The sequence below is a fragment of the Saccostrea cucullata genome, unplaced genomic scaffold (assembly GCF_032062105.1).
Source record: "Saccostrea cucullata isolate Sc308-1 unplaced genomic scaffold, CSIRO_AGI_Scuc_v1 ctg1540, whole genome shotgun sequence".
Taxonomy (NCBI): Eukaryota; Metazoa; Mollusca; class Bivalvia; order Ostreida; family Ostreidae; genus Saccostrea; species Saccostrea cuccullata.
In genome coordinates this window covers 137,174-161,892 of record NW_026920069.1, presented here as the reverse complement: position 1 = coordinate 161,892, position 24,719 = coordinate 137,174, and the positions used below count along the sequence as shown (strand labels likewise).

The following is a 24,719-nucleotide window of genomic DNA, read 5'->3' as shown; positions in this document are numbered from 1 at the left end:
GAAGGTGTGACCCATCATTTGAACAAATTTGAATCTCATTTTTCCAAAGATACTTTGTGACAAGTTTGGGTGAAATTGACGCGGTGGTTCTTGAGAAGTAATCAAAAATGTGTAAAGTTAACGACAACAGACAAATTTCGATCAGAAAAGCTCACTTGTGACTTTGGTTCAGGTGATCTAACAACTAAACTACATATGTACAGTATCTAGCTAAACTACAAAATAAGAGAAATATAATGTTTTTATTTTATAATATAAGATCTACAGGCCTTTATGGTCTTTTGAATATCCCATGTATAATTTTTCTAGCTATGACCACTTTCAATCCACCTGGGTCTATCGTCTGAACATACATGTACTATATAAGCAAAAAATTTTGGCAAGGATTCAATTCTGCATTTTTAGCAAGAATTTTTAGGATCACTATATTTGAATAAAACTGAAATTGATTAGGTACTGAAGGTTATAGTTATCATTCTAAGCATTAAAAAAATTGCTCAAAATAATTGTCACTTAAATTAAATATTTTTAAAGGACTAGATTGCTATATTTACATCTCATTAAAAACCCTATATAGGAAAATAGTACTACTTGAATTATACTGTAATCTAGCTAATTCCACCTGCAGCAAAATGCTTACAAAAAAGGTGTAATTTTAAATTTGCATATATGCCTTGAATTTGAAAAGGAATTTTACTCTTATTTTTATACAGCTTTTAAAACATTTTTTTTTCAAATAACATTCGTCAAATATCATATTTAAAAAAGATATCTTAACCTGTATTTGAAGTATGGGTTCTATGTCTCTCCATTACAAATTTACATATATGAGGTTAGAAAATGATTAAATTTTGAAAACTTGTGGCCATGACCTATTTAATATGACCTTGGAGTACAGTTAGTGCCCATCCAGATTTCATGTACCGTAATCTTTCTGTTTATTACAGAACTTATCATGACAGTTTTTGCTTTCCATTAATGACATTGTGAACCCTAGTTCTTATCTGTGCTACACTTCTAGAAGTCAAATGTTTTTGGGCTGCTATCAGTGTAGATCCTGGTGGCATGGTTTTTTTTTCCAGGAACTGGAAGAAAATCCTCTTGAAAAGAGAATTTTCTTCCACAGACCATCTTTTTTTGGGTTTTTGTTCTTCTACTTTCTCTACCTCTTCATCCTCCGAGGGATCTTCTTCATTATTGCTGTACACATAGTCTTGGTCATCATCTGTGAAATCTTGCAAAAAGAAAAAAAAAACCTGAAGAATAACAAATTAATTTGTATAAAAAAATTAATGCAAACAAAATGATTTTGACCCTTGAGGTCTTTGTCCTCAAACGTATACTTTCCCAATCCCCATAAAATCCATCTATTTCCATAAATAGATCATGTAAATTGCATGGTTGCCAAAGTTTGTACATTTTACAATACAGTGTGAAGTAATCATACTTATCTATGCCTCACCACACACAAGGTGGCAGATAGTTACAAGTAATCAAACAAATAGAAATACATCTTTTGCTTAAAAGTACTCAAAAGCAGCAATGTTATATAAACTATTACTGCTTTTGATTACATTTTTTAAACATCCCTATTGTTTAAATATCAACAGGCATATTCTTAAGATTTTTTGTCTTTATTAAATATGAAGCAAAATTGTATTGATGTAAACCAAATAAAGCTACCTGAGATACGTAAATAAAATTACGGTACATGATTCTACCTATGAACATGTAGCTAAATGTACTGATTGTACTGGACCTGTTTCATAACACCCCCCCCCTTCCCATTCTCAGGCAAGTTTAAATGAATGAAGTCAAGACATTGAAAAGCTTATAAATTACTTAAAATAGTCTTGCTTTTATATTCCACTAATTCAAAATTAACCAATTCACATTGAATAGGTGTAGTATCCATACATATTTTAATAAAATCTTTTTGCCTCATTTAATGAAAAATGGTTAAGAGATGGTGGAGTAGGAAACAGTGTAAAAATAATTATAACAATAATTAATAAATAAATCAATTAAAACAAACTTTATGTAGTGAGCTACCATACCTCTAAAAAAACTGAAAATTTTGTCAATATGATTTCAGTGAAAAAGAAAATTTCAATGGATGACTATTTCCATTTACAAGAAACAGTAGTCCAGTGAAGATCTCATAATTTAAGCTTTAAACACTGTTATAGTAATGATTCATTTTGTCAGGTCTTGAACATAATTTTTTGTATAATATTTACCAAATGGATCAGAAGTCTCAGAAGCCTTGTTTAGTCCACTTTTTTCTTTCTGCCGTCTCCCCTCTAATTTTCGTAATCTTAAATAAAAAGTAAAAACAATGCAGGTAAATGTCAACTATATTAACAGATTCAACTATATTAACTTTTTGAACTTAATATAAACAAGAACACTTATGCCCTCCCCCCCTCCCCCCCAAAATTGGAATTTTTCTAAGTTCCAGAACAGTGAAAGAAAAATTATGTGTGTTCTACACTGCGCTCTATGTTTCCCATACGAAAAAACATCAAGAAAAAGGCATATTTTTGGCTTTTTTGTTAGATAGCAAAAATAGCATTATTTCTCATGATATTTAGAGCTAGTGAGTGCATATGAATGTAAATAATATATATTTGAAATATTTCTAATATAATCTCTTCTACAAAATAAATATCAATTAAACATATCTGAATGTCATTCTAAATTGTTCATTTTTAGGGGGCCAAACTTGGCTCTTATCATATATACTTTAATTTGAATATGTGAACCCTCTGCAAAGAAAATGAGCGGAAACTGATGCTGGACTGACAGACCGACCGAAAGACACAGCAAAGCAATATGCCCTTCCTTCTTCGAAGAGGGCAAAAAAAGCGGTTACATTTTAATAAATGGTGTTTTTTATCATGTTTATGTGACAAGTTATACTGAATTCTGATCAAAACTAATGACCTCACCTACCTTGTTGTTTTAAATAATTAATTTGATCTGGAGTACAAAAACACTGGTATGTTTCTAACATATTCCGGATTTTCCAGTATGGACATTTTTTAAAAAGAAAATCATTTGTGCCTCAACTCCCTCCTTTCCAAAATTTTTGAACCCGCCACTGGTAGCTTAACGTTGTAAATATGTATTCTCCATTCATTTCAAATTTGAATAAATTTAAACAGCACTATCATGAAATTTGAATGATTCTTATGTCTATATCATAAAAGATACAAAATCACTTTTCCTTCATCTCTGAAAATAAACATTATTATTATACCTCTGTTAATTTTTTCTATATAAAAATAAGACAAATAAACATGCTATTTTTTCTAAACAGTCTCTACCGTGAAATAGTTTTTGTGCTATTTGCCCATGGTGAATAGTCCTCAAACTATTCAACGGCAGCATTCAATTTCCCTCGCTTTTCATCTCTGAAAAACTTCTGATTTTACATGGATTGTGATGCGTATATATTATGACGTAACAAAAGTTAAGTCAGCAGCGGCATAATATGGAATATCATAATTGTGTGTACCCTGGACTCCCAAAAGTTTACAAAAGTTAAGTCAGCATCAGTATAATAAAACACCTATTTACTGACTATTCAGACAATAGCAAGTTTATCGTCCCCCTCGACAGCAAACCATTTCCCTCGGCTGCGCCTCGGGAAATAGTTCGCTGTCTTGGGGAACGATAAACTTGCTATTGTCCTCATAGCCAGTAAATAGGTGTATACTGTATCATTGATATTTTGCAGGTAAAGTACAGTTTACACTCATTTGCATTAGAAACACCCAAAAAGAGTGTTCTGTATTACGGTTATTGTATGGTCAACTTCAAGACAAATCTCGTCAGGTCATGTCACACTGTCACCTTGTTTTGAAGAGTGTAAAAGAGAAGTCTGACACAACTGAGACTAACATTACTTGTCATTTCTGAATAGCAGTTATATTTACCTCTCCAAAACTTTCTGCTGATTGTCTGTAGCAAGCTTCTGCTTTTTATTGCTGCTGCTTGACACTGTTTCTGTAGAAATGTAATCAAATAACTTTTGTGAAACTTTTTTTTTAAAAATCAGATAGTCACAACCTTATAAATATCCATCTACAGGTACATGCAGTCCATTGTATATCTATTATTATTATACCTCTGTTTATTTTTTCTATATAAAAATAAGACGAATAAACATGCTATTTTTTCTACACAGTCTCTACCGTGAAATAGTTTTTGTGCTATTTGCCCATGGTGAATAGTCCTCAAACTATTCAACGGCAGCATTCGATTTCCCTCGCTTTTCATCTCTGAAAAACTTCTGATTTTACATGGATTGTGACGCGTATATATTATGACGTAACAAAAGTTAAGTCAGAACCGGTATAATATGGAATATCATAATTGTGTGTACCCTGGACTCACAAAAGTTAAGTCAGCATCAGTATAATAAAACACCTATTTACTGACTATTCGGACAATAGCAAGTTTATCGTCCCCCTCGACAGCAAACTATTTCCCTCGGCTGCGCCTCGGGAAATAGTTTGCTGTCTTGGGGGACGATAAACTTGCTATTGTCCTCAAAGCCAGTAAATAGGTGTATAATATTCCCATTTTTTAAAAATAGTTTTCTCTGTGATAACCCATGGAAAATAATGTGAGTTAACTTCATGTTAGTTCAACCAGAATGCTTATTTCCAAGGTAAAATGGTCAAGAGACTTATATGTTTTCTCTGTGATAACCCATGGAAAATAATGTGAGTTAACTTCATGTTAGTTCAACCAGAATGCTTATTTCCAAGGTAAAATGGTCAAGAGCCTTATATGCATATCAACCATGCCATCTGCATTTGTGTTTGACGTCAGTGAGCATGTCTATTGAAATTGACTTGTGAGGCTTAGTGAATTTTGAATCAATTACACAGTATTTCTCTATTTATGTTTACAATTTTATTTCACATATGAATGAAACTATAAGGAATCACTTTCTGCTTTGTTGGGTATGCCAGGGCATCAGTTTGAAATTGGGGATAACTTGCATAAAAGGTGAACCAAACAAACACTTGAGGTATTCAAATCTCCTAAAAGTAGCGACTTCTTCCTACTTTTCCACAAATTAAAAAAATAATTAGGACACATCTTTTTAACGAGTCAGATTTATTGTTTATGTTATTGTCCATGTGTGGAATTAATTTGGCCCATGGGTCACATTGCTTACCTGAACACATTGGCTACGAAAAGGTAGAAATCAGTTCAGCATTAAAAAGTTATGGAAAGGGGGGGGGGGGGTATGAGTAAGCTTCAAAATTAATATTACTAATCATGGCTTTGCTCATTTTGCTGTTCCTAAGAAGAAAATTTCAAAGATTTTTTCCCTACATAAAATTCTCAGATTCCTTACTGTGGAACCACCATACCCATCCAAAATTTCAACAAATATGAATCTACACTACCTGTAGGTGCTTCTATAACAAAAGGCCCAGGGGCCACATCACTCACCTGAGCGAATCGGCTAAGAAAACACACAAATCAGATCAGAATTGAAAAGTTTACTGAGGTGGTTGGGGAGGGCGGCTAGGTTCTATTCAACTTGAGAATGCTTCCATATCAATTCTGCATATAACTTCTTGAGAAAGTTCTTCAGAAAATATTTTTATAGTTTTTTTTTAACATTTGTATATATTTGTAATAATTTCAATTTGACTCCCCATTGTTTCCCTCCCTACCCTTAAGGGTACTTTTGATTTGAACAAATTTTAATATTCAAAACATGAGGATGCTTACAGGTCAATGTGACTTAACATAGCTTTTCTGTTATAATTGAGATTTTTTCCTTATTTTCCTTTGTAAAACTTTAATCCACCATTTGGGACCTCCCTTACACTTGGAAGTTATGATTTGAACAAATTGAATTCTACACTACCTGAGGATGCTTCCATATAAATATCACTACTCAAGACTTTGCTGATTTTTTAAAATATATTTTAATATAAAGCGTGGATTCTCCATTGTAGCCCCACCCTATCCCTAGGGGTCAAGATTAGAACAAACTAGAATCTACAGTACATGAGGATGCTTCCATTAAAATATCACTTATCATGGCTTTGTAGTATTTGAGATGAAAACTTTTAAAGATTTCCCAATATATTCCTATGTAAAACTTTGATCGGCCAGTGTGGCCTGATCCTATCCCAGGGGGTCATGATTAGAACAAATTTAAATGTACACTACCTGAGGATGATTCAACATGAGTGTCATCTTTCCTGTTCCTATGGATCTTGAGAAAATTTTTAAAGAGTTTTCCTATTTTTTCCTTTATAAAATTTTGATCACAGCCATTGTGCCCCCCCTCCCCCCGGGTCATAATTTGAACAAACTTGAATGTACACTACCTGAGGATGATTCAACATTGGTTTCATCTTTCATGTCCCTATGAATTTTGATTAGAAGATTTTTGAAGATTACTATGTAAAACTTTGATCGGGCTTTGTGGCCCAACCCTTGTAAGATGAAATAAAATTTTTAATATATTTTTGTGTGAAATGCTATTAAAATATATAAGACGTGATATTATACAGCAAATATTAACTTCAAATTCGTATTGATGCACCTTTAGTAAAGTATTGATGTATAATTAACAAGCAATAGACATGCATTTACTATTTTTAAGCCATAATTTCTGTAGTCTTCCGTGGCAAACTGACTGTTTCAGGAAATTTGGCACTTAGGATATTGTGACAGTCCAGCATCTGATTGATTCTTGAACACCCCCCCCCTTTCCAAAAAGAAAATTATTGGTTGAAATATTAATGCCAAGGATTAGCTCTGCTTATTTGCAGGGAAATATCCATCATTAGGGGAAATAGAATGTGTATTTTCAGCTAGCATAGTAATGGTACTGACATATAAACAAAAGTCAACAGTAAAGATTATACACATGTAAAAAGCCTAAAATATTAACTTACCATCTGTACTTTGCTTTCGTTTTTTTTCTTTAGAGTTTGACCTAAAAGGAGAAAAGTAAATTTTACTGTGTTAATATGCAAGAGTTAATTCCCATTAAGAAATATAACAATCCATGTGAATAAAATATGTTGTGTCACTGTCCAAATTATGAAAGTGTCAGAAGCTAGGTTACTTGTCTTCCATGTTAATACTTTAATATTATCTATTATTATTTTTCTTTATTGTTCCAACTGTCTGATTGGCTCAAACGTGATCACATGATTAAGTATATAAAGTGTTATGGACTGGATGTTTCTATTTTAAAAATTTATAAACCTGCTGTTTCTAAAATTGGAAACGTTCTTCTGTGAAGCAACAATAGTGCTGACATCACAATAGTCTTTATAGACTGGATGTTTCTAAAAACAGATATTGCAGGTGGTTTTCATTACTGTGACGACATAATGCGAATGACATAACAATGCCTTGTATGAGAAGGTACTGAGTATTAGAAAGAAGGATTTTAAGACATTTCTTATTAACTAATAACAAATAATAAAACAATTGTAGCATTTTGATTCGGTACAATCCCTCGATATATAGACCTTAGAGAAAGCATATCGACCTCGCACTTCGTGCTCGGTCGATATGCTTTCTCTAAGGTCTATATATCGAGGGATTGACCTCATCAAAAGGCTATAATTGTATAACACTTTATGTCGCAAAGAAACTTGGGGTTTCATGATGTCATATTAGCTTTAAAATAAATTATAATTATTTTTATCATCCAGGGGATGACAAAGTCCATTGCCCGACGCCCGGGGCTTGTGAATTTTAAGGGTGGGCAAGTGAAATTTTATCAACCACTTGCCCCTGGGCTTCGCGACGCTCGCTGCGCTCGCTATAATTGCCCATTATGTATCTTGCCGCTCTTCTTTGCACCTTTTCCAACATATCTATCTGGCCCTGTTGGTATGGGTCCCAAACTGTTGATTGTTGAAGCATATTCTAGCTGCAGTCTAACCAAAGATGTATAAGCTATTTCTTTTATCGACCTAGAGGATATATAAAGATTTCTTTGTAGGTATCCTAAGGTTCTATTTGCCTTCTTACAGATATTTGAAATATGTAGTCCCCAATTCAGATCAGATGTTATAGTACAGCCTAGGTATTTTGTGGACTCTTCATGAGGAAGTACATGATTATGAAGGGTGTAGTTGAAGATAATAGGATTTTTCTTTTTCGAAACTGTGAGTACTGTACGTACATTTATCTGGGTGAAATTTCATTTTCCATTTTTTTCCCAAAGAGCAAGGTTATTTAGGTCTTCATGAAGGATATGACAATCTGAATTTGTTGAAATAGTTAAGTTTACTATATGGTATTGTCAGCGAAGAGACGTACTGTGGAGGTTAGGTGGTCCGGTAAGTGACATTGATGTAGAGTAGGAAAAGGCTAGGTCCTAGTACTGATCCCAGGGGCACTCCAGACTTAACCCTTCCGATGTCGGACTCTTCCCCTTCGACCACTACTACTTTGGTCCTATTTGAAAGGAAAGCTTTGATCAAACGATGTGTGTTTCCTGTGATACCATAACGATGTAGTTTATGGAGAAGTAGACTGTGGAAAACTTTATCGAAAGCTTTAGAAAAATCTAGGATCATCAGATTTGTTTGCTTTCCATTTTCCAAATTCCTAGATAGATCGTCCACACATTCCAACAGTTGGGTTTCGCATGAGCTTCTACTTCTGAATCCATGCTGGAGTGGATATAAGATGTTATTTTTTCTCTGCATGATTCATAATATGACTTGTTACAATATGTTCCATGATCTTACAGCTCACACATGTAAGGGATATTGGTCAATAGTTCTCAGGTGTGTATACATGGTATAATACAGAATTAGTTTACATGGTAGGGAAAGCAAACATTCAGGTAGGGCAAGTCAATTTTTACCATGTACTTGCTCTTGGACAAGTGCCTTAAAAATCTATTTGTCAGCCCCTGTCATCCAAAGTAATGAATAATTTTTTTTTAAATTCTTATAAGGGTTGACGACTTCAATAATCTCTGTTGAGATTCTGCTGGGCTAGATATTTGGACTGACGCCCAGCAGAATTTCAACAGAGATTAACGACTTCAAATGCTTCAAACGTTTGACTTTTCAAACCAATTTATCACAATTTCGTGTTTCCCAGGGGGTGGGGAATTTTTCAAAGAGGGCTACTAGGTTACTTTTTCTTTTTTTAGTACTAGTATATAATTTCAATGACATTGCAAATTCCAAGGGGGTCCTGACCCCCGACAGATCTGCGTATATGTTCCACAGAAAAATACCCAGTACTAAATGGAATATGCATAGTTGCCAACTCACCCGATTTCGTCGTGTCACACCCGATTTTTCAACCCGTTACCCGAATGTCACGATTATTTTTAATAACCCGGCGGGTCATGCTTTTTACCCGATCTTCGCCGAACAACCCGCAAATCTCCCGATTTCCGGATTTGGTTCATAAATTAGGTTGCACTTTTAACTTCCAGTTACAACCCAAGCTTAAATCTACGTAAACCAATGTAAACAATGCCGATGGATTAATTATCAGTGCAGGTGTAAACAATTAACTGGGTGTTGTTTTGACAAATCAATATTTGACATGTTTGAGATCAATTAAAATGGCTTCCGATATAACTAGATCGTTTTCAGGGCCAGCAGGAACGAATTGAACCAAACACATGTCTCTGATTGAACCAAGAATTAAGAAACAATATGTACATATCAAGGACTCTTGAACATTTTGAAAAATAATCATTCAACATAAAATAAAGTGATTGAAGACAACTGTGTAGGCCTAACTTCACATTAAATACATATTGCAATAGTTAATTAAGAGAGAGGAAAAAATGACTTCAAAACTGAAATTAGACGTATAATTATATTTTCAAATTTATCAGAGACTGAAAACGCTTTAAAAAAAAATTACACTTAGTCCTACTTCAGGTCAATACTGAAATATGAAACCTTCAATTCTCTTTTTTAACATGTTAATTTATTAATCAAATTATGTACGAATTTTTGTCATTGTAAATTAAAGCCTTTTTCAATCAAAGAATTTTCAATACACAAATACTTTGTCAAAATATATGTATAAAGTTTAACCATGGTAAATACCGTATAAGTGGAAATTTTAGAGATACGCAAATTTAGCAATTTGCCCTTAAAAACTGGTAATTTATTTTTAGCGAGATGTTATTCTAACGATCTTAAAATGCATATTAAAGAAACTATTAACAATAAAACGCAATTAATTTTTAGCGATATTCAATTTAAGCGAATTCGACACCCTTGCTAATAATGCCAAAATTAAATGCTCGCTAAAAATTCTACTTATACGGTATGACGTGAATGTCGTTACGCGTTATGACCAGATTTTTTTTTTTTTCATTCCAAATGATAATCTGGTCATGACCAGATTTTTACATGCTAGAGGTTGGCAACTATGCATGAGTATCCATTTAATTATAAGAGCCTCCCTCCCTTCTTTCACCAAAACCAGTACAGCAAAACTCGGTTATAACGAAGTCACAGGGACCTATGAAATTACTTCGCTATATCCATAATTAGTTATAAGCATAAAAGAAATTCATTAAATTTATTTAGCTGGGGATCCAATAGTTAGAATAATCTAATTGTGTCTCGGTACAGGCCCTCACCACAGTCAGAATAGGTCCCATGTACTTGTAATGTAACAAATTGGAGCGGATCCGCTCCGAAACGATTTTGAAGAATATAAAATGATTTGCACTGGGAATAACTACCAAAATAATTAAAACAAACCTTTTTGAGATTGCTTATGCCTTTTATCCCAAAAAATAATCCATATAAATAAAAAAATCCAATTAATTTTCTCAACGTTTTTCTCTCGATTCAAATTACCGGCTCTTACATTCGGAACTCTCTAGATTGTTCCAAGTAAATGCACTATGCGAGTTATTGCCCGTGTTTCTTTCTGCTACAATACGAATACACGGAACGAATTCTATCGTTAAACCGGGTCCGTAGGACATTATCATTTTAACTTTCCAGTGCCCTTGATCACTTTTTGGCAAGGCTTTCTACATCTGTATTTTACACCACGTAGTATGTACCTGTGCAGTATAATATGCTCCACCTTGCAGGACTACCTTTTTCAAATACACTGTTATCTCAATCCAAACATAAACTGAATTGGACATTCAAACATTGTGCAATAATATAAGAATTGAATACAATGGTTACCTGCACTGAACATAATCCTCTTGACACTCATCAGGTCCACTCACAGTTTCCTCAGCTGTCACTCCAGCTGTAAATATAATTAAGCACACCAAATTATGTATGAGTTCAAAGGTGTTTTTGTCATCTGACTATCAATATGTAACTTAACATTTTAAACAGCATGAAAAAGTTCAGACTTTTTATTTTAAAGGTTAACTTTAAATTATCATTTTCTAATTACTAAGCTGAGCTATTAACAACTTTAAATAATATGCTTCGATCACTTTCACAAGTGAAGAACCTTATTAAAGACACTTTAATTGTCAAACATGGCTTATTATCTGAATTTAAGACAAAAAGGCTCAAAGTGAGAAAATGCATATGTAATGTTTTACATTCAAACTTGGTTATCTCAAACACTTGCAAATGAGTATGACTTATCACGACAATACATGCTGTTCTAAAAAATAGAATACAATTATCTTAAAAACTATTACCATTTAGCTCAATATCAAGAATATCCCTGTCATCAACAGCCTTGTATTTTCCTAGGTCAGGAAGAAGGAACTCTGAAAAGTATATCAGAAAAGGGTATTTTTACGAAAAGATTTAAATGCTTTTTAATCGAACATTTTTTGTAGAAAAGGGCATTATCAAGTAAAGATTTCAATGATTTTTTTTTAATGGAATGTTTTTAAATTTTTTTTTGAAAATAAAGATTTTCAATATATATATTATAATATATATCAATATATATATATATATGAAAATTTGTAAAAGTATAATGATATTTGATCAGAATATCTTGAATAGTGCTGCATTGAATTGCTTAAATCAGTATGTATCAGCATATGAAGTTTGACACTAATTTATTTAAAGTGAGGTCAAGGTAAAAATTGCCAAGGTCAAAAAATGTTGATGCAGTTGAAAAGCTCTCATCAGTATGTATCAGCATATGAAGTTGAAAAATTATTATAAATGATTTCTTTAAAACTGAATTACACCAATTTGATAAAGTGAGGTCAAAGTCAAATGAAAGGTCAAGGTCATACATCTTGATACAGTTGAAAAACTTACATTAATATGTATCAGCATATGAAGTTTAACAATAATTTAGTAATGTTAGGTCAAGGTCAAAGCAAAGGTAAAAAATGTTGATACAGTGCATATCTGTCATATATATGTTTCAAAATATAAAGTTTGATAAATAAAAATCTTGAATGATTTCCTTAAAACTGACTTAAACACAATTTAAAGGTCAAGGTCAAATGAAAGGTCAAGGTCAAAAATGTTGATACAGTTGAATTGCTCTCATCAATGTCTATCAGCCTATGATGTTTGACAAAAATATCCTGGATAGTTTCTTTGAAATTGAGCTTTGAACAGAGCTAAACGCAAAGTATGACGGAAGAACAGACGGAAGGACAGCTAGACTGAAAGATGGAAGCACAGGAAAAATGGAAGGATGAAAGGACTGAAAAAGGACATGACAAACAGTATATGCCCCTGCCATATTCCTGGAGGGGCATAATAATAATAAGAACTGATTTTGTGTTATATTTTCATACCTGAAACATCTATTTCTGACAGCTTTTTCCCCGCAAACCTACTAAGCTGTCCCTCATCTGCTGCCAATACCAGACTTCCCACTTTAGCTATTTCAATAGCTGCATCATGCTGCCTGTAATGGCTTTTGTGGGTGTTAATATCATGAGCTAGATGCCTGGAGAGCCATTCTAGCTCATGATCTTCCATGTGCAGCAACTGTGAGATGGTGGCAATGTATTTCCTTAACCGGCTTGATGAAATAAGCTCAGGCTGTTGACATCCTGCTAGCTTTGCCTGTTTATTCATGGCTTGCCATGAATTGATGTTCTCCAAGCTATTTTGGCTGGCAAAAATGTAGGGATTTGACTTCAAGACCCCACATGCTTCTCTGAACTTTTCCCCCGAGAGAATGTCCAATGCTTGGACCATTTTTTCTGTCAACAGAATTGGGCTTTTGTTGTTTCTTTTGCCTTGAGTTTCTACCAGCTGCAACCTGTAATAATAAATGCATTTTATAATTCTAATGATACAAATTTTATTTCATAGTCAACAAACAAAAAAACTTTTAAAAAAAAATTAAATTGGTAAAAATATTTATGCATCATACAGGTCGAGAAAGCTATTTTCTGTGACGTCAGAATAAATTCACATGTTAAGTAATTTTACACACTAAATACAATGTTATATAACATCATTATCTACTAATGCCATGCTCACATTTATATACAAATGATTTACAATGATAAAAAATTAGAGTTTTCTCCACTCCATTGTACAAGTCCTTTTGTTGACAGCTTTCCCCTTGCTGTGATTTCAATGAAAAGTCAATTTCACGTGACTATTCCTTGGTCCAAAAACAATCACCTCTGAGGTGTGCTCACGTACTGTCAATGTTTCCAATGTATACAACAATGAAATATTTGCTTTTCACATTCCAGGGGCGTAGCAACGGGGGGGGGGGGGGGGGGGCCCCCCACTTTTTTTCCCAATCTTAGTCATAATTATAGGAAATGTTAATTGAAAGCCTGGTTGGCCCCACACTTGTAGACTTTTAGTGATGTACTGAAAATGTAGTACAATGTGTTAGAATTGGTACTAAAAGTACTTGAAAAGTTTACCTACCCCCCCCCCCCCTGAAATGAGAAAAAAAGGTTACCTACTTCGCCACCTCGGGGAAATAGTTTCCTCCCTCGGGTTACCATAAATTTGCTATTTCCCTCGTACCCTTCCCATAACTGTATGCTATAAGGCCGAGCCGACTATAGTTTTATTGTTTGAAAACTACAGACCCTAAAACGTGCTACTACACCTCAGAAACGAACCGTACCGTTCCGTGCACAAAGCGTACCGTACCGTGAACAAAGCGAACCGTTCCGTGCACAAAGCGTACCGTTCCGTTCTCAAAGCGTACCGTACCGTCCACAAAGCGAACCGTTCCGTGCGAGAAACGAAACGTACCGTCCTCAAAACGAACCGTACCGTGCACAAAGCGTACCGTACCGTCCTCAAAGCGTACCGTTCCGTGCAAGAAACGAACCGTACCGTCCTTTGCTTAATTATGCAAACCACGCCCCCAATGATTTTCGAACCGTGCAATGACCAAATAAGTCATTTTGGTTTATTTCTCGCTATGGCGCCGTTAAGGGAGGACGTAGGTTGTTCCTGGCTGTTCGAAACACCATAATCAAGTACCACGCATCTGGGCTTTCATCTGTAAAAAAAACGAAACTACTCGAAGCAAACTACAACTTTAAAACAACTAGACAGAGTGTAAGACGATTCCTTTTTCGCTACAAATCAACGGGTTGTGTTTGTGATACGTAATTTTCTTATTCATTCGGATGAGATATCATGTGTAATATGTTACCCAAAATTATAATTTTCCAATTTTGTTGAGCTTTTTAAATAGTTATTTTCTATTTTTACTAATTTCTGCTAGCGAAAAAATTTGCTTTGGACATTAAACATGGGATTTAATATAGTTGTACGCAAAAAAAGATAATTATTTAATCGTCGTTTGTGATCCATGAACAGATACATGGGAGAAATGGTAACGAACTAAAGAATCATTTTTAAGCTTAAATGTTGAAATGAAAATATGTAAATCCCTTTGTCTTGTGCATGTATTTTTTTTTTTGGGGGGGGGGGGGGCGTATGATGTACGTTAGTTTACCCACTCATTCTATGTTAGTTTACAATCATCAAATGGACAAACCATTTTACACCAACAAACTAAATTGTTCTATGTATTTAATCTGTTATGAGTAGGGGAGGAACAGCTAAAGTCGGACAGCATCGAATGTTGGACACTCTTCTCTTTCAGAATAAAATCGTTTCTAAATTTAGTGTCATGTGTATTTTTCTTTCAGTATCTCCGTCTACAGGATGTTTCTGGTTGTTTCATGCAAACATAGTCGTGAAAAAGTTTTAAATAATGTATAAAATTAAGAGGATACATACGCATCTCATGGATCCGGATAATTTTCGCATGCGCACCGAGCGCGCACCTGTCGGCAATGACCTTTAAGTTAGTTATCTCTGGAGAAATCTTCAGTTTGCCGTCGGTACTCCGTAATAGCCTATACATTTTGTAATTAAATCAAACTTTTAAATGAATAATATTACTTATTCCCATAATAATAATTTTTTGTGGATATTTATTAAGTAAACTATTAAAATTAAACTATCCAACTTTACATTCTCGGTCATTTAAAGTCGGACAGGGAAGAATTTAAAGTCGGACAGCACATTATACATGTATTGAATAAATTGCAATTGTTTTTTTTTTTAAAAATTGTCATATTTTTAAATACTAGAACAATTTTTTATAATGTAATTAAACTTACTGGTAATTTAAGAGTATTTTAGCTTTTGCAATCAAATTTTGCCAATTCGCTTCAACTTTTTGAAGGAAGAATTTATCTTAAAAAAAAAAACCTTTCATCACTTGCCTTATAGACATTGTTTCTTTTCAGAAAAAAAAAAACACAAAGATAAACACGTAAAGCAAAACCCATCTCATTGAATTTTAACGGCAACAGACTGTTATAATATTACAGATAAATAAAATACCATAGACATAAACCGGGGTAAAAAAAAAAAGAAGAAAAGGAGAACAAAGAGAAGGAAAGAAAGTCTATAAAAAATCATTTTTTCGTGGCTTTATTTGAGTCTCATGTTTATAACTCATCACTCATTCAGGAAAACAAAAAGTTTCTTTCTTGAAAATTAAATATGTTTCAGATTACTGATTCTAAAGATAGTAGGATAAATAGTTTTCTGTTTATAACCACTTAATAAATGCATAAAATGGGATGTATTTTGGAGACAATTTAAACCCGAAAATTATTCGCACGATAACGCATTGGTTTATAGATTATAGATCGCATAATACATGTACTATGTATGCTAATTCAAATTTCTTGGTATAAAAATGGAACATTTATCTAAATAATCCACACGATTATACTAAGTTCATTACGTAAACTAATTTAATTTTAAGTTTATTTGTTCACGAATCTTTTCCCGGGTACTTGGTATCATTTTTGTACGCTGGGGAGGAGCTAACAAATTCAACACAGTAGTGAGTGTAGAAAAAAGCGACAAGATAGAAAGAGTGGGTAATTGTCCAAACTCAAATAAAATTCTATTTCAGAGCTTGATGGGAGGTATACCTACTATCAATTTGATTACATATCTTTCAAAACCGAATTTTATTCATACATTACCAGATTACCCTGATTTGACTGTAAGATATTAAAGGTGGAGATGATGAAACCAGCCTTTCAATGAACTTGAATTTACAATTGTGTAAAGTAAATGTTAAGGGGGGGGGGGGGGGGAAGGTTTAGGGATCTATAGCGTTACGGTATAGTAAAGGACAAATATATAAAACCATAACGCTACAAATTTGTAGCAATATTTTGAATATTTTAGTTATTTTTGTACAGAAAATATAATATATCTGTTTTTTCCTAATCAGTACGTTCATATGAATTGTATTATAACATTTTAATTTATCAGAGACTTAATGCATAGGCGTCGGAACCATGGGGGTCTAGGAAGGGGGGTTAGCCCCTCCCCCCCCCCCCCCAGTTACGGACCTAAATCACTCATAATTTTTTATTTCAATAGCGTATAGAAATACAAACTGAAACAACATAAAAAAAATTTAAAATATGGATTGTGTAAAGGGATTTGTTAACGATAAAATGACTACTAATAGTATAAGGGATAATTTGAAGCACTCAAGATTTGGCAGTTCTCTTTTTTAATTATTTGTACAAACCGATACCTCAAGCACTATAGACTAAAAACCGTACTCTGAATTACATAATATTATGCAATGTTCAATGTATACCAACATGAAAATAAGGTACTGTGTTCGCATTTTAAACTTACGTACTTACAGATTCTTCTACTGCAGAAACAGCTGGAGTGGTTGTGAAGTAATTAAACGACGGCTTTATATCGGCCAACCAACTGAACACCTTTAGCCCAATCTATTATCTTTTTTGGGAGAGGGGGTCAACTTGGCACTGGACTTTTGTGTTACATGTACACCAAATCGGGTACTCCTTCGAAGCCATACCACTACCCCTGTCACTGTTTTGTGTAGGGGGGGGGGTGAGGAGAGAGGGTTTTAGCTGGTCAACAAGTTTGTGTTGTATATAGCCACGTGCCGGTACATGCTTACATAACAAATAAATTTTTAATCGTTTATTTAAGAATAAAAAGACAGACAGATAGATAAAAATGAATGAATGAATGAATAGATAGATAGATAGATAAATATATAAAATCATTTTTTAATACAGTGTATTAATTTTGTCGATAATACGTTAATTTGGCACACTAATGAAGACAGAATACTAGTATGTACAGTACATGCATTAAAATACACGTATAAAAGAAAAAAAATAATTTACTGATATTTCTAAAAGAAAAAAAAATAATTTACTGATATTTCTCCTCTGAAGCAAAAGAATAAATGATAAATATACAATTTTAGAATAGAGAAACGATATCTATTAATTTTCTTATCACTAAAATTAAAAGTACGATTAGTCATGTTGTTCTTCTGTAATAGATCAATCAATTAAAAATAATTTATATACGCGGTTAGTGCTATAAAATTATATAGATCAAGTATATATATATTCCTTTTTAAAATTATAGTGCGGCTTTTTTTTTCAAAGAGAAAAAATAACATATACATATATTTATATATTTTCTTTTTTATAATTAGCCCCAGCCTACGTAAAATATACGCGTACTGAAATTTTTATGTTGCTAAAAAGATCAATGGGACGATGTTTTTCAGTTTATCCTCGACCTGTACTGCAGCGTAAATTAACTTTTCAACTGAAACCGAGACATAGCATACATGACTAAGTAAACACAATTACATACATGTACACGTAATACAATATTTGAACTTCCGTAATAAATAGAAATTAACTCATTGATACTTAAATTTATATAAACAATAACTAAATTACATTCTTTAATAACGGAAAATTGTTATATACGTGCATTACATGTAAGTACTCCAAAAGTCATTTAAAATGAACTAAAGTATCCCAGCCAATCGGGGACCAAAGCTGACAGGCTCCGCCCACTTCATTTGCATACCGTTTCCCAAAGCGTACCGTCCACAAAACGAACCGTTCCGTGCAAGAAACGAAACGTACCGTCCACAAAGCGTACCGTTCCGTGCACAAAGCGAACCGTTCCGTTCTCAAAGCGTACCGTACCGTCCACAAAGCGAACCGTTCCGTGCAAGAAACGAAACGTACCGTCCTCAAAACGAACCGTACCGTGCACAAAGCGTACCGTTCCGTGCTCAAAGCGTACCGAACCGTACCGTTCCAGTGGTGTAGTAGCACGGTTTAGGGTCTGTACAATATCGAAACTCTTTATTTTTGTACCATATAAAGCTTATATTATCTTCAAAGTAAATGCAAGGTTTGGGTGAAAAAAAAGTTTACCTACTTCGCCGCCTAGGGGAAATAGTTTCCCATATCGGGTTACCATAAATTTGCTATTTCCCTCGTACCCTTTCCATAACTGTACGCTATGTACGCTATAAGGCCGGGCCAACTATAGTTTTATTGTGTGAAAACTACAATATCGAAACTCTTCATTTTTGTACCATATAAAGCTTACATTATCTTCAAAGTACATGCAAAGTTTGGGTGAAATCTACCTCCCAGGTATTTTTGAGGGACCGTCTCAAAATACTGGTACATTTACTTTACGATTATATAGGAAAATGCCCATTTTTAGCACTTTAAAGCAAATTATACAAATGCTACAATATACATTTTGTTCAAACTATAATATTTGACGAGTAATACTATATTTTACAATATATGTAAGACACACAAAATTCTACCGTCTTTACCAGAGGGGGCATCTCAAAATGCAAAAATTTAGCAAATTTCACTATTTTTACAGAGTACTACAAAATCTGAAGTACACAACTGATTCACATGAAAACATGATAAAAATATTAGAGGTATTCTCAAACTTCTGTTTTAAATTTCAAGAGCGTATGTTTATTACTTTTTCTTTTTATTATTTATTTAATGATATTTTTATTACCCCTTTCTTTAAGAGGTACAGAATATCATAACGTCAAAAACAAACTGCAACAACGTCAACCTACCTATCAATTGCAGAATTGGTTAAAAATTCGGTTATATTAAATTTTATAACATTCTTATGCCTATAATTTCTCAATTTTGTTAAATTTTAATAATTAAGAAAAAAAAGTTCCATTAAAACAGTAAATACGATTCATTTTACTATGATGCGGAAATATTGCACATTATGAAAACTATAATTGTCAGCCCCCTTAACTGAAACTCCAAAATAATTAAAATAAATTACCTTTTCAGTAGCTCTTTTTCTACAGGTTTCAGCACTCCATAGACTTCTTCATTAATGCTTTGTTTCCAATTTGGTCTACTTTCATAGGTGACTTTCAAAAGCTTTGATACCTCACTGCCTCGTCTTTTATTGAATAGAATAACTCGGACTAAGGTTACCTCTGCCAAAGTCCTCCATGCAGTCATATCTGGACTCATCTCCACCTCTTTGATCATCTTTTCGATTTCTGTGTCCAGATGAAGTTTGAGTTTTACTAAGTCACTGGTAATTGGCAGGACAGAAGGCTTATTAAATTTGTTGGTCCTCAATGATGCCAGGGCAATGGAGGATATTGATGTTGTCCATTCACCAGAATGCAGTTGAAGAAAGTCATCTGCACCTTTCTTAACCAATTCATCATTTGTCCTCAAAGCTACTCCTCGTAGAATTTCTGCAGCTTTAACAAGATTGTGGCCGATGGTTATTGCTAATGATGGGATATTGAAGATCGAAATCTGCTGTTCATTTCTGTCAAAACCGGCAAGTTGCTTAACAGCATCCACAATCAAGTCAAAAGACTGGGGGGAGATGTAATTTTCCAATTCTTTGCTTGTATTACCCTCATTTTGATTTAACTGTATTTTTAATCTTGCTAACTGCCTCATTCTCTGTGAGATATTGTGAGTTCTTCTTGGCCCCAACTGATTAATGAGGACTTTCCCAAACTGGAGGATCAATTTGTCACTCACAACAGCATCATAGATATCGTCGTGCCTCATTTTTGTAAGTATTGTGTCTTTAATTTCTACTGGAATGTTGTCATTTGATGGCGTTGGTTCCAAGCTTCCAGCAAGAAGCAATTTGGACCTGGCAATGATTCCATCTTGATGACTGGCATCATTCCAAAGGCAACTTCTTGCATGTCGCCATAATTCTTTTTTGAAGAAAAAGCCGAAACAGTATACGCATGGCAGGTAGTCTTTTGCCACATGACTTTCTTTGCTTGGCCTTCGACCTACTATTAAGGAACCTTTTCCTTCATTTAAAACCTTTAAATTGTACTTGAAATTTCCTAAATTTTTTAACTTGTCCAGGTGTTTCTTCTGTTCTTGTTTTGAGTTTTTTGACAATGCCTCTGCTACATGTCTTTCATTTCCATGTTTTTTCTCCAGATGTTTTTTTATTCTGTGACGCAAAACTTTACCACAGTAATAGCATGATAATGCTTTATTGTAGGGTCTTTTTCCATCTGGTTTAAGGATCCTCTTCACTCGAACTAAAATGATATTTTGTCTTTGATTATAACATGGTTTAATCTTACTGTGTATAGAAAATGCTGTTTTTACATATAAGGAAACCATAGCACCTCTAACTTTAAATGAAACCCACTGTCCATGGGCAAACGAATCGATGCTCACCAGAGACAAAGAACTACGAACTCTTTCTTTTGAATCCCGCCTACATTTTGCACCCATTAAATTCAATATTAATGGCAATTTGGCCATTAAATCTTTGTTTAATACAAAGAACAGTTCTATGGTTATTGATTAATCATTTTAATTCCAGCACTAGATTGTAAATTATCATTAATTCCAGCTCTTGAAAAAAGGGTGTAGACAATATTTTCTAGTGAAATCTAACTTTCAAGAATCACCATATTTTGAAATAGTCTTAAATATGATAAAAGAATCTGGGGGATAAGGCGAGTCATATGCCCACACAGATTTTGTCGCTCTGTAAGCATTTCAGAAATTTCACAGATGTACGATTTATTTAAACATTTAAACTTTGTACAGCGCTGTCCAAATGACAATATCTATTTTTTAAACCTTGCCGTTATCGTTACAGTATTTTTAACTTGATGCTTTTCATATTTCATGTAAGTTGATCTATAAAATAATTTTATGTTTTCAGGGTTTGGGAGGTAGTACGCTTTACCTTTCCTTTTAACTGTTTTTGCATATAAGAACAGCCATATCGCGCTGGTCTACCCACGACTGTTTATACATTTCAATCATGTAATGTAGTCTTGAACTGAATGCGTACAAAATAATATTTACACATGTAGCTTGAAAACTTATTAATTAAAGGAAATGTATTAATTGACAGTGAATAAATTCATCATCTTATCTTTTCATTCTGTTTTTAGTGAAAAAAAAAATATCAACCTGAACTTGAGAAAAAAAACGTGATTTGAACACTCGCGACAAATAACTGGGCGTTTCAACACCGCCGCTATGACCACTGAGCCACGAAGTTGCACATACATTGCCCTTTAAATATCAATTAGTTCTATATGTTATTAGCAAACGCACATTTGGACTTGGAGTTTTTGAGAATATGTTGCGAAATTTAAGTAGGAAAACTAACCATTTTATATAGAGTGGGTCTTCGTACCATTTATTTGAAAATACCCTTTCAATATTTGTTTACAAAAAAATGGTACGAAGACCCACTCTATATAAAAAACACAGTTTTAACATTCAATTTCTATCATTTTTATGGTAACTTAATTAAGCGAGTTACCATTTTGGATGGTTAATTACAAACACTTTGTAAGTGATTTGATTCAGGTTTTATTTTTACTCTATGCATATGGTTATAAATAACTCCCAAATTAAACAAAAAAAGGAATTTGCAAGAATTTTTTTAATCGATATTTTACCTGCCCCTGCGTAGGCATACGACTCGCCTTATCCACCCAGATTCTTTATCTCATATCTTTTCTTTTACGCAAATAAATAAAACATATATGAAGTACATGTAATAAAATACAATTATTTTGTTGGGAATAGCTTTAAAATTGGTGAAAAATCAGTATTTTTTCGTATTTTGCATATAAACATATGCTCTCCCCCCCCCCCCCACCCCCTGTGAAACACAAAAAGCTTTGGCATAAATTTGTTAAATGACGGTCCATATTATCTGTAAAAAGGAATTTTTGTTACACGGGGGGAAGGGGGGGGGAAAGATGTTTTAAAAATATTTTCCGTTTTCTGTTGATTTCTATAGTGAAAAACACAAGTTTTACCAAAATTATAGAGTGATCTCCCTTTGGTATCCCAAGTAACGTTTTATGAAAACTCATATATATATATATATATATATATATATAGATCTATAACAATTTTGAAAATCATTCGAATATGCTAATTTTTGAGAATTGACTTAGAGGTAGGTGGGAGAACAATACTATCGTTTGTGGTTCTAATTTATCTTCCCTACATATTAATACATGTATACAAATAAATGAAACCCATATTAAAGCAAATATTGGAGAAACTCTGTGCTTTTTACTGCTGTTGTTTTGTATATTTAACAAGACTTTTAGGATTCAGACAACCACTCAGTTGGCTGTAGAACAAAATTTAATACTATATACACAGATGCAAATGAAGGACAACTAGTTATATACAATTTGAATCAATGTCCTCTACATTTCAGCATTTTACTTCAAAATCAACAAGGGCCTTCATAAGGCCAGAGTTGTAAATTAAATTTTATAAAGAAAGCTCAAAGAAAACTAAACTTCATCATCTGGAAAAAGTTTTTAGTATGATGTTTTTTTATCTTGACCAGCTTTTACATTTTGACCTCAAAATTAAAAGGGGTGTCTGTTTGGCCATGCATTGCAAGCTGTAATATAAAAAAATTTTCACTGCAAAAGTTCAAAGGCTTCAGATATCGCCTGGAAACAAAGTGTTAACACAGAGACAGAATGTATGGCTTTATGAACTTTACCTTTGACCTTTTGACCTTCAAACTGATGGGGTGTTTTTAAACCAAAGGGAATAGTGGCAATAGAATTTCATTGTAAGAGGTCTAAGGCTTCTTGATAGAATGTCTTGAATCAAGTTACGAACAACTAGACAGACAGCTATATGGATGGTGAGAAATTTTTAACTGACCTAAATTAATATCATCCACTTTCAGTGAAAGTGAGGGACAATAATCTTTAGCTTACAAAACTTACCTGATGATGTTGAACCATGATTATTCAGAGAATTTCCCGAACATGGACTGTCTGTAAATTTAAAGAGAGGGGAGTTAAATCATTTTGTCCTCTATAAATTTATGCTTATTAATTTCCAGGAAAGAATGTAAATGTTACAACAATAAATAAGTTCATTGGTACATTTATAAATATTCATCCACTCCGTCACTTTTTACATTTTTAAAGTCAACTTTTATTACATTTTTTTTTGTCTTGAAATGAAGATCCTAGAAGAATATAAAAATTTGAATAATTGTAGTATCGAGTGCATTTGGGTTAAAATGAGGGTCATTTTTTTTTTTTAAAAAAAGCAATGTTAATCTTCATCATATCATTAACATCAGAACACATTATCTTAATAATTATTTATGATTATTAACATTAACATTAGTGAAAACGTTTTGTAGATTATAATGCAAATTATATAATAATGTGTTTCTATAAACTGTACAATACTGTGAAATCCCTAACTTTTGTGGGGGTTTAATTATCATGGTGTTCAAGGTAGTAACCCATACAAAAAAAAGGTACATATAGGCATACCTTTTTTGTGCCTTTTCTGTGCCTAATGTGTACCTACTATTATAGGTACAGAAAAGGCATACCTATTCTGTACCAAAAATGAACTTAATTTTTTTCTAGTGTACCTAAAATGTACCTAATTTGGACTTTGCCATTTTACAATGTGCCTGAAATGTGCCTACTTTAGACTTTGTCATTTTTCAGTGTACCTAAAATGTACCTAATTTGGACTTTGTCATTTTACAGTGTGCCTGAAATGTGCCTATTTTAAACTTTGTTATTTTTCAGTGTGCCTAGCATGTACCTATTTTGAACTTAGATATTTTCCATCTTACCTACTATGAACTTTGTCATTTTTCAGTGTGCCAGAAATGTACCTATGTTGAACTTAAATATTTTCCAGTTTGCATAAAATGTACCTACTTTGGACTCAGTCATTTTTCAAAATGCCTGAATTTAAATACTTTTTTAGATGACTGGTTCTTTGTATCTGGGTGTGGGTGGGGTGGGTTATAGGGGGCTGGGGTTGAATTATCATTCAACATTTTGTGCATTTAATTTTTAATAACATTATACTTCAGATTTCACATCATTATTTCAAGTCC

At 33.4% G+C, this 24,719-nt stretch overlaps 1 protein-coding gene across 1 annotated transcript; it reads right to left on the bottom strand.

The window, feature by feature from the left end:
* Positions 1–6: 6 nt before the first annotated feature.
* Positions 7–20,418, bottom strand: LOC134242759 (uncharacterized). Its single transcript, XM_062724882.1, has 8 exons — positions 19,620–20,418; positions 12,746–13,218; positions 11,675–11,746; positions 11,199–11,265; positions 6,942–6,982; positions 3,942–4,011; positions 2,241–2,317; positions 7–1,234 (listed from the first exon to the last, which is right to left on the bottom strand). The coding sequence occupies exons 1-8, from the start codon at positions 20,375–20,377 to the stop codon at positions 954–956; spliced, it is 1,839 nt and encodes a 612-aa protein (XP_062580866.1). The 5' UTR covers positions 20,378–20,418; the 3' UTR covers positions 7–953.
* Positions 20,419–24,719: the final 4,301 nt, after the last annotated feature.

What these genes read in the sequence shown, in the direction of transcription:
- LOC134242759 (XM_062724882.1), bottom strand. Translation starts at nt 20,377, where the DNA reads ATGAGGCACGACGATATCTATGATGCTGTTGTGAGTGACAAATTGATC. An exon ending in GAAAAAGAGCTACTGAAAAG is followed by an intron (nt 13,219 to 19,619) that starts GTAATTTATTTT and finishes TTATTATTACAG; the next exon opens with GTTGCAGCTGGTAGAAACTC. An exon ending in CAGCAGAAAGTTTTGGAGAG is followed by an intron (nt 2,318 to 3,941) that starts GTAAATATAACT and finishes TTTTTATTTAAG; the next exon opens with ATTACGAAAATTAGAGGGGA.